Source organism: Blennius ocellaris (genome assembly GCF_963422515.1).
Source record: "Blennius ocellaris genome assembly, chromosome: 10".
NCBI lineage: Eukaryota > Metazoa > Chordata > Actinopteri > Blenniiformes > Blenniidae > Blennius > Blennius ocellaris.
Window position 1 is genome coordinate 357456 of NC_137659.1, and position 15000 is coordinate 372455.

A 15000-nucleotide genomic window follows, 5' to 3' on the forward strand; every position below is an offset into this window, starting at 1 on the left:
AGATTACTACGCCTGCACCGAGACCAACTACATCACGAAGGTCAACCCCGACACTCTGGAGACGCTGAAGAGGTAAAGGAGCGGACCCCCCCCCCCCGAGAGGAGTGTCCACCGGAATTGACCCCCCCCAACCCCCACCCCCACCTCACCCCCCACCTGCAGGTTGACTTGTGCAACTACGTGAACGTGAACGGCGTCACGGCTCACCCGCACATCGAGAGGGACGGAACCGTGTACAACATCGGGAACTGCATGGGCAAGGGGGCGTCGCTGGCCTACAACATCATCATGACCCCCGCCCACCCAGAAAGGTCACACTTTACTGATTTCTCGGGGGAGTGGGGGGGGGGGGGGGGGGTGGCGGGGGCATGCAGACTCCACACAGCAAGGTCCAGGACAGGATGTTTGTAGGTCAGCAGGTGATTGATTAGAGTTTCTTTGCTCCTCAGACAAGTCGGACTCGGTGGAGAAGTCCAAGGTGGTGGTGCAATTCCCCAGTGCCGAGCGCTTCAAGCCCTCCTACGTTCACAGGTGGGGGGGGGGGGGGGTGGGGGAGTTCGTCTGGTCTCCTCGCTTCACCCACACAGTTTATTTAATCTCTCTCTCTCTCTCAGCTTCGGCATGTCGGAGAACCACTTCGTCTTCGTGGAGACGCCGGTGAAGATCAACCTGCTGAAGTTCCTGAGCGCCTGGAGCATCCGGGGCTCCAACTACATGGACTGCTTCGAGTCCAACGAGAGCCAAGGAGTAAGACCTGGAGTACCAGGGCTGTGGTTCGGCCCCATCTGCACCTAGAACCAGGACCAGTAGTCCTCATCTACACCTAGAACCAGGACCAGTAGACCTCATCTACACCTAGAACCAGGACCAGTAGACCTCATCTACACCTAGAACCAGGACCAGTAGACCTCATCTACACCTAGAACCAGCACCAGGGCTGCGGTTAGACCAACATACGTACCAGGGTTCAGGGTAGCCGGATCCTGGGTTTGTGTTCTGGTCCAGATCACCGTTTTCAGAGTCTGAGGCTCCGTTTACACGACAGTGTTTTCAAATGTTGACTGAAAACACAACTTTTCGAAAACATTTCGTCTCTGTTTAAATAAGAGGTTATGTTTTGAGTTTTGATGAGTTTCACTAAGTTTCGTTGCGTTTCATTAAGTTTTGTTGAGTTTCATTGAGTTTTGTTGAGTTTCTTTGAGCTTCATTAAGTTTTGTTGAGTTTCATTGAGTTTCATTAAGTTTTGTTGAGTTTCATTGAGTTTCATTGAGTTTTGTTGAGTTTCGTTGCGCTTCATTAAGTTTTGTTGAGTTTCATTGAGTTTCATTAAGTTTTATTGAGTTTCGTTGCGTTTCATTAAGTTTTGTTGAGTTTCATTGAGTTTCACAAAGTTTTGTTGAGTGTCATTGAGTTTCATTAAGTTTTGTTGAGTTTCGTTGAGTTTCATTAAGTTTTGTTGAGTTTTGATGAGTTTCGTTGAGTTTCATTGAGTTTTGTTGAGTTTTGATGAGTTTCGTTGAGTTTTGTTGAGTTTCGTTGAGTTTCATTAAGATTGGTTGAGTTTTGATGAGTTTTGATAAGTTTCATTAAGTTTGGTTGAGTTTTGATGAGTTTTGATAAGTTTCATTAAGTTTGGTTGAGTCTGGTTGAGTTTGGTTGAGTTTCGATGAGTCTGGTTGAGTTTGGTTGGGTGTGGTTGATGGGTTCTTCCAGCTCTTCTCTCTCAGACCCCCTGGTCTCTTGCAGACGTTGTTCCACATCGCCAGGAAGAACCCTGGCGAGTACATCGACGTGAAGTTCAAAGGCGCCGCCATCGGCATGTTCCACCACATCAACACCTACGAGGACGACGGCTTCGTGGTGTTCGACCTCTGCTCCTGGAAAGGGTAACCGCCATTCTGACGGGCGACGGCCACGCGGGGGCGCCGCCACTCAACCCCGCCCTCTTGTCTCTCGCTCCGTCAGCTTCGAGTTCGTCTACAACTACCTGTGGCTCGCCAACCTGAGGACCAACTGGGAGGAGGTGAAGAAGGCGGCCATGATGGCGCCGCAGCCGGAGGTGCGCCGCTACGTGATTCCACTGGACGTCCACAAGGTGAGCTCCCCCCCCACACACCCCCCCCCCCCCCCCCCACCTCACCCAGCTCCACCCCCACAACCCCCCCAGACACTCCACTGCTGGAGTCTTCCCATCATGCTTTGCTCCGTCTGCAGGAGGAGCAGGGGAAGAACCTGGTGAGTCTGCCTTACACCACCGCCACCGCCACCATGCACGCCGACGGGACGGTGTGGCTGGAGCCCGAGGTGCTGTTCTCCGGACCGCGGCAGGGTAACGACCAGGGCACCACCTAGCTCCCTGCACCACCTAGCTCACTGCACCACCTAGCTCACTGCACCACCTCGCTCACTGCACTACCTACCTCACTGCACCACCTAGCCCCCTGCACCACCTAGCTCCCTGCACCACCTAGCTCACTGCACAATCTAACTCACTACACCACCTAACTCACTGCACCACCTAGCTCACTGCACCACTTAGCTCCCTGCACCAACTAAGTCACTGCACAATCTAACTCACTACACCACCTAACTCACTGCACCACGTAGCTCACTGCACCACGTAGCTCACTGCACCAACTAACTCACTACACCACCTAGCTCACTGCACCACCTAACTCACTACACCAACTAAGTCACTGCACCACCTAGCTCACTGCACTACCTAACTCACTGCACCACCTAGCTCGGTGCACCACCTAACTCACTGCACCCCCTAGCTCCCTACACCAACTAGCTCACTGCACTACCTAACTCACTGCACCACCTAGCTCACTGCACCACCTAGCTCACTGCGCCACCTAGCTCCCTGCACCACCTAGCTCACTACACCACCTAGCTCACTGCACAATCTAACTCACTACACCACCTAACTCACTGCACCACCTAGCTCCCTGCACCACCTAGCTCACTACACCACCTAGCTCACTACACCACCAAACCCACTGCACAACCTATACCAACGTGATGATGATATTGATGATGATGACGATGATGATGACGATAATGATGATGACGATGATGATGATGACGATGATGATGATGATGATGATGATGATGATGACGATGATGTCATTGCAGCCTTCGAGTTCCCTCAGATCAACTACGAAAAGTGTGGCGGGAAAAACTACACGTACGCGTACGGCCTGGGACTGAACCACTTCATCCCCGACAGGGTGAGTGTGTGTGTGTGTGTGTGTGTGTGTGTGTGTGTGTGTGTGTGTGTGTGTGTGTGTGTGTGTGTGTGTGTGTGTGTGTGTGTGTGTGCGTGACTCCCTCTCTGCTCCCAGATCTGCAAGCTGAACGTGAAGACGAAGGAGACCTGGGTGTGGCAGGAGCCGGACTCGTACCCGTCGGAGCCGCTCTTCGTCCCGAACCCGGACAGCGTGGACGAGGACGACGGTGAGTCCCGCCTTCCGGTTCCCCCTTGTTGGCCCCGCCCCCTTTAGTGACGACGACGACGCTGGTCTGGCTCCTCCCTGCAGGAATCCTGCTCACCATCATCGCGGCCCCCGGCTCCCAGAGACCCGGGTTCCTCCTGATCCTTAACGCCAGAGACCTGTCGGAGGTGGCCCGGGCCGAGGTGGAGTGCGACATCCCCGTCACCTTCCACGGGATGTACAAGCCCTGAGGACGCCGCCGCCGCCGCCGCCGCCGAAACGTGACGAACGAAGAAACGCGATTCGATTCTCTTTGGTCTCAATAAACAAACACTTGAATTGTGGGGTTGGTTTTTTCTTGTTCGCCTCCCGTTTCCATGGCAACCGAGCAACAACACAAAGGAAACACGTCACCGTTTGGTCATTTTGAGGTTAAACTTTAAACGGAGGGAAAAATTTAAAAAAGATCAAATCTTCCTGAAGAAAAAGTGTAAAAAAAATTCCACATTTCTACAATTTATTTATTTAAATTTCAACCTTGAAATGAAGATTTTTCTAAAAACATTTTACTTTTTAATGTTTAAGAGTGGGAATGTTCAAAATCGGAGTGGGAATGTTTAATAATAGTGGGAATGTTTAATAAGAGTGGGAATGTTTAATATTAGAGTGGGAATGTTTAATATGGGGGTGGGAATTGTTTACTGTCGGAGTGGGAATGTTTAATATTAGAGTGGGAATGTTTAATAACAGAGTGGGAATGTTTAATATGGGGGTGGGAATGTTTACTGTCGGAGTGGGAATGTTTAATATCGCAGTGGGAATGTTTAATATTAGAGTGGGAATGTTTAATATTAGAGTGGGAATGTTTAATATCAGAGTGGGAATGTTTAATATTAGAGTGGGAATGTTTAATATCAGAGTGGGAATGTTTAATAACAGAGTGGGAAAGTTTAATATTAGAGTGGGAATGTTTAATATGGGAGTGGGAATGTTCAATATTAGAGTGGAAATGTTTAATAACAGAGTGGGAATGTTTAATATTAGAGTGGGAATGTTTAATAACAGAGTGGGAATGTTTAATATTAGAGTGGGAATGTTTAATATTAGAGTGGGAATGTTTAATATCGCAGTGGGAATGTTTAATAACAGAGTGGGAATGTTTAATATGGGAGTGGGAATGTTTAATATTAGAGTGGGAATGTTTAATATCAGAGTGGGAATGTTTAATATCAGAGTGGGAATGTTTAATATTAGAGTTGGAATGTTTAATATCGCAGTGGGAATGTTTAATATCAGAGTGGGAATGTTTAATATCAGAGTGGGAATGTTTAATATTAGAGTGGGAATGTTTAATATCAGAGTGGGAATGTTTAATAACAGAGTGGGAATGTTTAATATTAGAGTGGGAATGTTTAATAACAGAGTGGGAATGTTTAATATTAGAGTGGGAATGTTTAATATCGCAGTGGGAATGTTTAATATCAGAGTGGGAATGTTTAATATCGCAGTGGGAATGTTTAATATCAGAGTGGGAATGTTTAATATCGCAGTGGGAATGTTTAATATCGCAGTGGGAATGTTTAATATCAGAGTGGGAATGTTTAATATCGCAGTGGGAATGTTTAATATCGCAGTGGGAATGTTTAATATCGCAGTGGGAATGTTTAATATCGCAGTGGGAACGTTTAATATCGCAGTGGGAATGTTTAATATCGCAGTGGGAATGTTTAATATCGCAGTGGGAACGTTCCTTTCAGCCTCACGTGTTTCCAGGGATTTGATTTGTTCCCAAACTGAAGCTCATTGTTGCTGCCGACCTTCAGAAGTTCATTAAATCTGGAGCGTAAAGCGGATTAACCGTTAATCTCTCGTGTTGTGAACAAGAATCTCTTTGTTTCCCTTTTCGTTTCGCTGCAGATCCTCGATTCTCACCAATTAAACCTTTTACCTGGAATTTTCTCCAGAGCTGAAATTAAAAGAAAAGTTTCGGTTTAACGTTTTGACCCGTTAAAAGAAAAAACACGAGAGAGAAGTTTCACATTTACAACGTTTTGAAGACAGTCGGTTTCCACGGCAACGGCCGCAGGCTGCCGGCCACCAGTGGGCGCTGTTGGTTGATAAATAAAACGTTTTTCTGTTTTCACTTGAAAAAAGCCAAATATAAAGAATAATTTCATCCCTGCAGACGTTTTGTTATATATATATATGTGTATATATGTATTATAACGATTAATGACTTCCTCCTCCCAGGAAAACACTGAACTTTCACCACAAAACAACTAGTTTACATTTATTTTGAAATAAAACTAGACCTTGAATTCGTGCCGTCAAAGAAAAAAACTCACTTTCCACATTTTTCTCCTCTTTTATTTCTTTTTTTTATTGTTTGTTGTCGTTTACACACGAAGCGTTTTGTTCTCTGGGGGAAAAGAAAGAGAAACGACTGGAGGAACGAGGTTACAGGTGAGATTCGTGTTCAGAAGAAACTCAAAAAAGGAGAGAGAGAGAGTGAAGGAGGTGCGACACGTCGACGCCAGCAGGCGGTGTGGAGAAGGTCAAAGGTCAAAGGTCAAAGGTCTCACCTGGAAACAGTCGGACCCGATCGTCACAGTTCAGACTTTAAGTTTAGTCTATTTTTTATTTACAAAATTCAGATTCTGTCCCAAGATCTGGAATTAATTCTCACTTTTCTTCCTTGAAAATGATTTTGTTTGGAAAAAGCAGATTAAAAACCTAAAAATTTAATAATAATAATAAAAAAAAAAGAAAATCTTGCTTCCTTAAGAGTCGTATGTTCTGTTGAAATATTTTGATTTTATGCTCGAAAATGTTACATTCAAAACAGAAAGCTTAATTATTTAAAAAAACAAACATTTTTTTACCCTTTAAATTGTCTTTGTTTCATCTTTATTTAATAAAAAAAAAATTCTAATAAAATATTTCCATACTATGATTTAAAAAAAAACATTTCAGATTTCCTCTAAAATTAATTATATTTTTCTCTAATAGAAAAAAAAATCTGTTTTGTCAAAAATGATCAATAATAATCTGACAAACTCAAATTTTTATGGAAAAAAATGTTTTCTTCATATTTTGATTATAAATTAATTTTATTCTCACGTCCAATTTACACTCAAACGTTCCTATTTAGTTTCTTCCCTCATAAAATCTGATTAGTTTCCATGTTTTGACATCAGGTTGTCGAAACGATTGAAACGATGGACCTTCTCCAAACCGTGAAAACTAAACTTTCTTCCTCTCTGAACAAACGACTGATCCTCCACAAATAAAAACAAAAAACAACAAAGAAATAAACAATCCACACAATTAAAAAGTGAGAGAAGCTTCTTGAGAAAAGAGGAATGAAGTGTTGATAGTGCAAGGCGACACCGTACATATATTAATATACTGTTTTTAGACAATGTCCTTTAAGTAAAGTGCAAATCTCCGCATCAGGGGTGTGTGCGTGTGTGTGTGTGTGTGTGTGTGTGTGTGTGTGTGTGTGTGTGTGTGTGTGTGTGTTGCTCATGCAGCATGAACTTTCTGCAGTTTCAGAATATCAGAAGCGACTTTTACACTTTGTGTTTTGTACTGTTTTACACACCGGTGGGGGGGCCCTGGGGAGGGGGGGCCCTGGGGAGGGGGCCGTTTCTGTTTTGTTCGCCTCAAAGTTTCCGTTCAGTCGTTTTCTGAACTTTGACCTCACTGACAGTTTCAGGTTCATCGTCGGATCAGGTCAGGAAACAGACGTCCTCGATGCGGCGATACGCTGACGACACTCCGCTCTACACGAGCACAGAAAAACCGACGTTTTGGTTTCGTTCCGTTGGTGTTTTGTTTTCAGCAAACCTTCATTCCGAGGGGAACCGGAGGGACGTTCAGTGAATAAACACAGGGAGAGAGAGAGAGAGAGAGAGAGAGAGAGAGAGAGAGAGAGAGAGAGAGAGAGAGAGAGGCAGGCGGGTTTCTGTTGGGCGAGCGAGGAAACCTTCGGGTCGACGTCTGGCAGCCCGACCGGCTGGGAGTGAAGCTCCACCGAGGCCGGCTCAGGAGGAGGTCACACCCACGAGTCCCGCTGAAGGGGAAGGGGGCGGGGTCAATGGGGCTGGGGGCGGGGCCGACAGGGCTGGGGGCGGGGCCAACGGGGCCGAGCAGCAAGTCGCTGCAGTGATTTTCACAGCGTCTTCAGTTTCTGCTTCCTGTCGCTCTGCAGGAGGACCTGAAGGTGGGGGGGGGGGGGGGGGGACTAACCTCAGGGGGTGGGGGAGGGGTGGAGGGGGGGGTCAGTTGGTCTCGTAGGTGGAGAGCAGGGCAGCATCCACAGGCTCCATGCAGGAGGGGCAGGTGAAGGACCTCATCAGCCAGTCGTCTATACAGTCCATGTGGTAGATGTGCATACAGGGCAGGAACCGGATCGGGTCTCCGTACACAAAGTCCAGCATGCAGATCACACACCTGAGGGTGACACACACACACACACACACACGCACACACGCACACACGCACACGCACACGCACACGCACACACACACATCAGATAACTTCTACAATCGGTATCAAGACCTTCAGGTTCTCCGTCAGGAGGCGAGAGAAAAACATGGAGGTCTTTAAAACGAGGTTCTCCTGGCGAGCTTCATGAGTAGAACCAAACAGAATAGAATAGAACCGAATAGAATAGAATAGAACCGAATATAATAGAATACAACCGAATAGAATAGAATAGAACCGAACAGAACAGAACAGAACTGAATAGAACTGAATAGAACCAGATAGAATAGAACCGAGTAGAACAGAACAGAATAGAATAGAACAGAACTGAATAGAACCGAATAGAATAGAACCGAATAGAACAGAACAGAATAGAATAGAACAGAACCGAATACAACTGAATAGAACCGAATAGAATAGAACCGAATAGAACAGAACAGAACAGAACCGAATAGAATAGAACCGAATAGAACCGAACGGAATAGAACCAAATAGAATAGAACCGAATAGAATAGAACCGAATAGAATAGAACCGAATAGAATAGAACCAAATAGAATAGAATAGAACCAAATAGAATAGAATAGAACCGAATAGAATATAACCAAATAGAATAGAACCAAATAGAATAGAACCAAATAGAATAGAACCGAATAGAATAGAACCAAATAGAATAGAACAGAATAGAACTCTCATGGTACACGTAGAATAACAACGAGCTAGAACGAGGAGCGGCTCTCACTCTCGGATCTTCTTCTCCGCCCCCCCCGGCCCGCCGTGGTAAACGCCGCGGGGGAGGTGCTGGATCAGCCCGATGCGCTGGGCGATGCGGATCTGCTCCTCCTCCGTCAGCTGGGTGGCGAGTCGGGCCTGGCTGGGGGTCGGGTGGTACAGGGGCATGTGTGCCTGCTCCTGGACACACACACACACACACACACACACACACACACACACACACACACACACACACACACACACACACACACACACACACACACACACACACACACACACACACACACACACACACACACACACACACACACACACACACACACACACACACACACACACAGGAGAAATGAATATTTGACCAGTATTTCCTCCAGCTTCAGCAGTTTGGAGGCTCCTGGTCAGCCAACCTGGCAACCTGCTGCATATTTACTCCTGCAAGTCGTTAAATTCGGTTTTTCAAAGTAAAGCGAATGACTTTCACTTCCTCAATTACAACTTTCCACCTTATACACACACTTTAATAACCAGAGCTACACTCGGTAGAGCGCAGACCTTCGCCAACGTCACATCTTATTCTTTAGTCCTATTTTATTTTATTTTACTTATTACTTTTTACAGTAAATACTTTTGGCCCTGAGAGTTCTTGATAGTCATTGTATATAACATTCCTCTATTCTTACATAACTGTTTGCACATTTCTTGTCTTTCTTACTCATGAGTCCTTAAGAGCAGAATGTAAATTTCTCCATTGTGAGATCAATAAAGGCTTTTCTGATCTTATCTTGTACTTGTACACTGATTGAGCATCACTGTGTGTCGATGTGTAGTGGAGTAAAAGTACTCAGTACTCCCCCCGCCTCCCGCCACAGGGGATATGTTTGAGTAGGAAACTTGGAAATCTTCGCGTAACGTCGAGTCATTTCCCCAACGTCACCATGACGGCGTCACTTTTTGAAAGCTGCGCTCGATTCGGTCGAGGAAAATGCGGCCGCCGCGGCTAGCTCTGCGTTATCGTCATCGCTTCCCGCCATTTTGGATTCGCCACTCGATACCGAATCTCCCGGTGGTTTACTTTATGAAAATACGCCCCCGACTTCCAAAGGTCTTGGGATTTTCGAAGATACAGGTGAGTTTCACGTTCAGAATACTGAATCTGCTCGTCAAAGTGCAACGTGAAGTTGTGTTATATGGTGAATAAACGTCTTTCTCTGGAGTTTTCATCCCGGCAGGAAGTGAACATGATGTACAAACGTACAAAACCTCCGCCAGATGAACGTTCGTGGAATTTCCGTTCAACACTTTGATAAATCTTGCTTATAAAGCAATATAATTTAGAAAACTATTGTCATAGAATGAAAAGGTAGGAACCAAAATATTCAGATATATTCGGGCAGATATGTACAAATATATTAATAAAATGAATTAAAATTTAGTAAAATGAAGGGCTCAAAATGGAAATTACGTTTTTCTTTGTTTTTTGTTGAAGAATTTATCTTTATTATTTCCAGATTAACAGCTGTGCAAAGACGACAATAAAGTCAGATCACAGTTTTCTATTATTGCTCTTAATGCATTTTCCTTTTGTTTTACAATTAGTGATCATTTGTCCTTGAAAACACCAGAACTCTGGTCTGGATCGTCTGATTTCAACAGATGAGGTCATTGTTTTCGTTTCAGAACGCTTTATTCAGCCAGACCCAGATCGACGCCTTTAAACCATTTTGGGGGAAAATGTCCAAGTGCCTAGTTTGAGGGGTGGAGGGGTGGAGGGGGGGGGGGGGGGGGGGGGGCTGACCTGGTACGGAGGTGGGGGCTCCAGGTCCGGGTCCGTGGAGAAGCTGGCCCGGTCGGACTGGGACTCGTGGAGCAGAGAGATGTCGTCCGAGGTGGGGGACTTGAGGCAGTTGCCCATGGCTGCGAGCTCCTGTCCCGGGGAAGCGTCACTGGGACTCACCGGGGGGGCCGAATGGACATGACCCCGAGGGTCCCCGGAGATCCTCACACCCCCCCGGTTCCTCCTCACAACACCCCCGGTTCCTCCCCACTTCGTCACAACAACAACAACAAAGAACTCCTGCTAACAACAGTCGAAGCTAACCACAGGCTAACTTCCGGTCGCACTTCCGCCCTCCCGCCCCGGGGTTTACCGCCTCGGCGGCGGCTCTCTCCGTCGCCCCCGGTGTCCTCTCACTTCCTCGCGCTTCACCGCGGGACACGCGACCGCATTCCGTCCCGGGAAAACCCCCGGTTAAACCCCCCGGCAAGAAGTCCTCCTACTCCTCCTCCTCCTCCTCCTCCTCGCCGCTCCGCTTCAGCCGCTTCTTCCTCCCGAGGACGGAGAGTGTGGACGTGACGTCACTCACTCGCTCGGCTCGCCGATTGGGGGCAGCGGCGGTGACGTCATCGCGCAGCAGGCTCGACGCTCGGCCCCGTTGTTGTGAATAACAAGTGGAGGTTCGCGTTTCCAGGAGAAAAAGGCTGAATAAAGCTGATCTCTTGAAGTGAATACCCGTCCGGAACATTTGAGCAACTTTGTAAGTGGAAATATTTGTTAATAAAAGGTGAAATTAAACTAAACTGCAGCAGAAAACCATTAAAAGGAAAAGAAAGAAGCTTTGTTTTAGTTTCTGTGACGCTCTGGTGACATCTAGTGGTGAAGTTGCAGACTGCAGTCAGTTCAGTGAATCCGTCTTGGGGGAGTTTAAACAGGATTATATTCATATTTGTGGAAAAAGCAGGATAAAATGAATTAAGTGGACGACAGAACTACTAATTAATGTATTTTAGCGCAAAACCCAGCAGTAAAAAGAGCTGCGGAAAAACCTCGTCCAGACTCTTGTCAGGAACATCCCACTGTTAACAAATATACTTTTAGTTTGACTCGTTTAAAAACTACCGTAATGTCCGGACTATAAGTCGCTACGTTTTCCCGACAAGGTTTGGGGCTTAAACAAATGTAATATAGAGATTTTTACGGCGCTACAAGCGTCATTCTGCCGATGCGTTCAGGTGAATCACGTAACTCCGCCCTTTCTTTGTGAACCTGGTGGGTGTGGCTTATTTCCAGGTGAGGCCACGCCCCCCATCCCTCTGACCCAGTTCAGGGTCACCTCCACCCTCCACCCTGGTCAGGAACATCCCACTGTTATCATATATACTTTTAGTTTGACTCGTTTAAAAACTACCGTAATGTCCGGACTATAAGTCGCTACGTTTTCCCGACAAGGTTTTGGGCTTAAACAAATGTAACAGAGATTTTTACGGCGCTACAAGCTTCATTCCGCCGATGCGTTCAGGTGAATCATGTAACTCCGCCCTTTCTTTGTGAACCTGGTGGGTGTGGCTTATTTCCAGGTGAGGCCACGCCCTCCACGGCTTTTTTTTTTTTTTCCACGACACGAGCACAGAGTGGGTTGAAACAGGATGCTGGTGTTTTATTTAAAGGGATGTGAAGGTAGGTTATGGTTGCAGTACAACATCAGCTGAAGCTCAATGGATCAGATCATCACTCGCCGGGGCGGCTCCACCGGGTGCAGTTAGCGTTTAAAAACACGGCGCCGCCGCCGCTACCTGACGTCCCCGGCCGGCCCCGCCCCCACGGCGCACCTGAAAGGGGGCGGGGCCTCCCCCCCCCCCCCCCCCCCCGCTGCGTCGGAACATTCAGACGTACTGGAGATGTATTGCTACACAGTGTTGCCCCCTCGAGTTCAGAGATATATTCATATATAGATTTGGGAATATAAGATAGAAATGAGTATTAAGCTCAGTTTGAGGATATATTGGTGGTTCTTCTCGGTGACGCACGGAGTATTTACAGGTGACGGCGCCGCTGCAGCTCGGAGGTGGACGATGAGGATGAGGAGGGGTGCCGTGATGAAGATGAGGAAGAGTTTTTTTTGGGGGGGGGGGTTTTTGTTTTGTTTTTTGTTTTGTTTTTTTTTCCCCCCCCGGCAGGTGAATTTCCACTGGAATCCACCGGCTGCTGCTCAGAGTTCAGTCTGATCGGAGTCGTGAAGCTGAAGCCAGACGAGCGATGACGTTACCTTTCCGTCTGCACCAAAACAAAACGAAAAAAACAACAAAAAGACGATTTCTGCACAAAAAAACTGAGTAAGAATGAAGAAAGAAAAAAAAAAGATGATTTCTGCACAAAAAACTGAGTAATGAAGTTAAAAAAAGACGATTTCTGCACAAAAAACTGAGTAAGAATGAAGCTAAAAAAAAAAAAAGATGATTTCTGCACAAAAAAACTGAGTAAGAATGAAGAAAAAAAAAAAAAAGACGATTTCTGCACAAAAAAACTGAGTAAGAATGAAGCTAAAAAAAAAAAAGACGATTTCTGAACAAAAAACTGAGTAGGAATGAAGTAAAAAAAAAAAAATAAAAAGATTTCTGCAGAAAAAAACAGTAAGAATGAAGCTAAAAAAAAAAAAGACGATTTCTGAACAAAAAACTGAGTAATGAAGTTAAAAAAAGACGATTTCTGCACAAAAAACTGAGTAAGAATGAAGCTAAAAAAAAAAAAAAGATGATTTCTGCACAAAAAAACTGAGTAAGAATGAAGTAAAAAAAAAAAAAAGATGATTTCTGCAGAAAAAAACTGAGTAAGAATGAAGAAAAAAAAAAAAGACGATTTCTGCACAAAAAAACTGAGTAAGAATGAAGAAAAAAAAAAAAAAGATGATTTCTGCAGAAAAAAACTGAGTAAGAATGAAGCTAAAAAAAAAAAGACGATTTCTGAACAAAAAACTGAGTAATGAAGTTAAAAAAAGACGATTTCTGCACAAAAAAACTGAGTAGGAATGAAGCAAAAAAAAAAAAAAAAAAAGATTTCTGCAGAAAAAAACTGAGTAAGAATGAAGCTAAAAAAAAAAAAAGACGATTTCTGCACAAAAAACTGAGTAAGAATGAAGCAAAAAAAAAAAAAGACGATTTCTGCACAAAAAACTGAGTAAGAATGAAGAAAAAAAAAAAAAGATGATTTCTGCACAAAAAACTGAGTAAGAATGAAGTAAAAAAAAAAAAAAAAAGACCAACAAGTAAATCTGTCATCTTAAACTCTCGGCTCCGTGTTTTATCGTTCAAATCAGTTTAAATAAGTTCAGAAAGATTCAGATTTAAGCGGCGACTCGACGGTTTTTTAATCCCGTTTGAAGCCACAAGGTGTCAGTTTGGGGGTAATTTCGCCCTCGTGCTCTAGGTGGCAGCAGTGAGCGTGAATCACGAGGTTCGGTGACTCGCTGCACCACCTGCTGGCGCTGAGCGGTATTACAGAGCTTTCAATGACTTGCTTTGAGTAAAAACGTGACGTACGATACGCGTTAAAAATATTTAGTGTCAAATAAATGTCCCTCGACAGTCAAACCCCCTAAAACATAAACGTCAGTTTTACTTTTTAAAAGTGCCACAACACTTTTAAATATAAAATGAGTAAAAATACATAAAATAAGCTGTAGATGTCAAGGACTTAGATGTAAATTAAATAGTTTGTCGGCCGTCGTGGTTCAACTCTCTGTCGTTCCTGTAACAGAAATCAATGGCCTTCAACTAAAAAGAAAAATATATATATATATTTTATATGCTCTCATGCTTTTTACGAATATTTGGAGCGATTTTAATTGAATAAATAATGAAATAAAAACCGTCTCCAGATATTTCATGTCAAGTGTAATAAATCTGAAATTCAAGCAACTTCCGCCGTTTCTAAAAAAAATTAAAAATAAAATAAAATGTGGGTTTTGTTCTTTCGTTACTTTTCCTTCTTTTTGAGCAGAAAAACGAAACTCGAGGTTTTTTTTGTTTTGCTGCAGACGGAAAAGTGAAGCTTGATGCTTGCGGCTCTTCGTCCGTTTGCCTTTTTGGATCCGCCGGCGAAACGAGGAGCAGATTTGATATTTACAGCCCGGTCCTGCTCCCCGCGGGTTCGGAGGTCGGGGGGGGGGGGGGTCAGAGGTCAGGGGTCAGAGGTCAGAGGTCGGGGAAGCGGCTGGGATCCTCCTTGTACTCGGCCGGGATGACGAAGATGGACTCGTCGAAGTCGTCGTAGCGAAACTCCTGGAAGGTGACGGTGGCCGTGATGGTGGGGAACACCGGGATGTCTGCAGGGGGGGAGATACTGCAATACTTCACATACTTGGGTAACTACACACAGAGTACTACAAGTACTCGCACTTTCACAAGAATAACAAGAAGGCCGTTGCTGGGCTAATCCCCCACTGGAGGGCTTTATATTTTCTCACAAAGCAGCTCTAAGGCAGCACACTTGGTCCACTAGAGGGTGTTCCATGGGTCCTAGTAGATAATTATGTAGAATCTGAAAGGTCTTCTTCATAAGCTATGTC

General features: G+C 45.1%; 3 protein-coding genes across 3 annotated transcripts in view; 1 reads left to right on the plus strand and 2 right to left on the minus strand.

The window, feature by feature from the left end:
- rpe65a (retinoid isomerohydrolase RPE65 a) overlaps positions 1-3689 on the plus strand; it is a gene marked incomplete at both ends in the record, with an annotated part of 6904 nt that extends 3215 nt beyond the window's left edge. Inside the window, 12 exon segments of the mRNA XM_080502936.1 lie at positions 3-68; positions 71-72; positions 163-294; positions 296-311; positions 450-531; positions 615-747; positions 1748-1887; positions 1967-2096; positions 2216-2330; positions 3140-3234; positions 3349-3460; positions 3544-3689. Of these exon segments, the coding sequence (XP_080359062.1) occupies positions 3-68; positions 71-72; positions 163-294; positions 296-311; positions 450-531; positions 615-747; positions 1748-1887; positions 1967-2096; positions 2216-2330; positions 3140-3234; positions 3349-3460; positions 3544-3689 (1169 nt within the window).
- A 2112-nt stretch (positions 3690-5801) lies between these two features.
- Positions 5802-10945, minus strand: LOC308135360 (RING finger protein 11-like). Its single transcript, XM_080503290.1, has 3 exons — positions 10455-10945; positions 8667-8836; positions 5802-7893 (listed from the first exon to the last, which is right to left on the minus strand). The coding sequence occupies exons 1-3, from the start codon at positions 10569-10571 to the stop codon at positions 7722-7724; spliced, it is 459 nt and encodes a 152-aa protein (XP_080359416.1). The 5' UTR covers positions 10572-10945; the 3' UTR covers positions 5802-7721.
- Positions 10946-14626: 3681 nt separating this feature from the next.
- The window catches only part of LOC308135352 (ankyrin repeat domain-containing protein 13C-like), a gene marked incomplete at its 3' end in the record, with an annotated part of 12876 nt that continues 12502 nt past the window's right edge, over positions 14627-15000 (minus strand). Inside the window, exon 13 of the mRNA XM_080503281.1 lies at positions 14627-14757. Coding sequence (XP_080359407.1) covers positions 14627-14757 — 131 coding nt within the window. The remainder of the gene's footprint in view (positions 14758-15000) is intronic.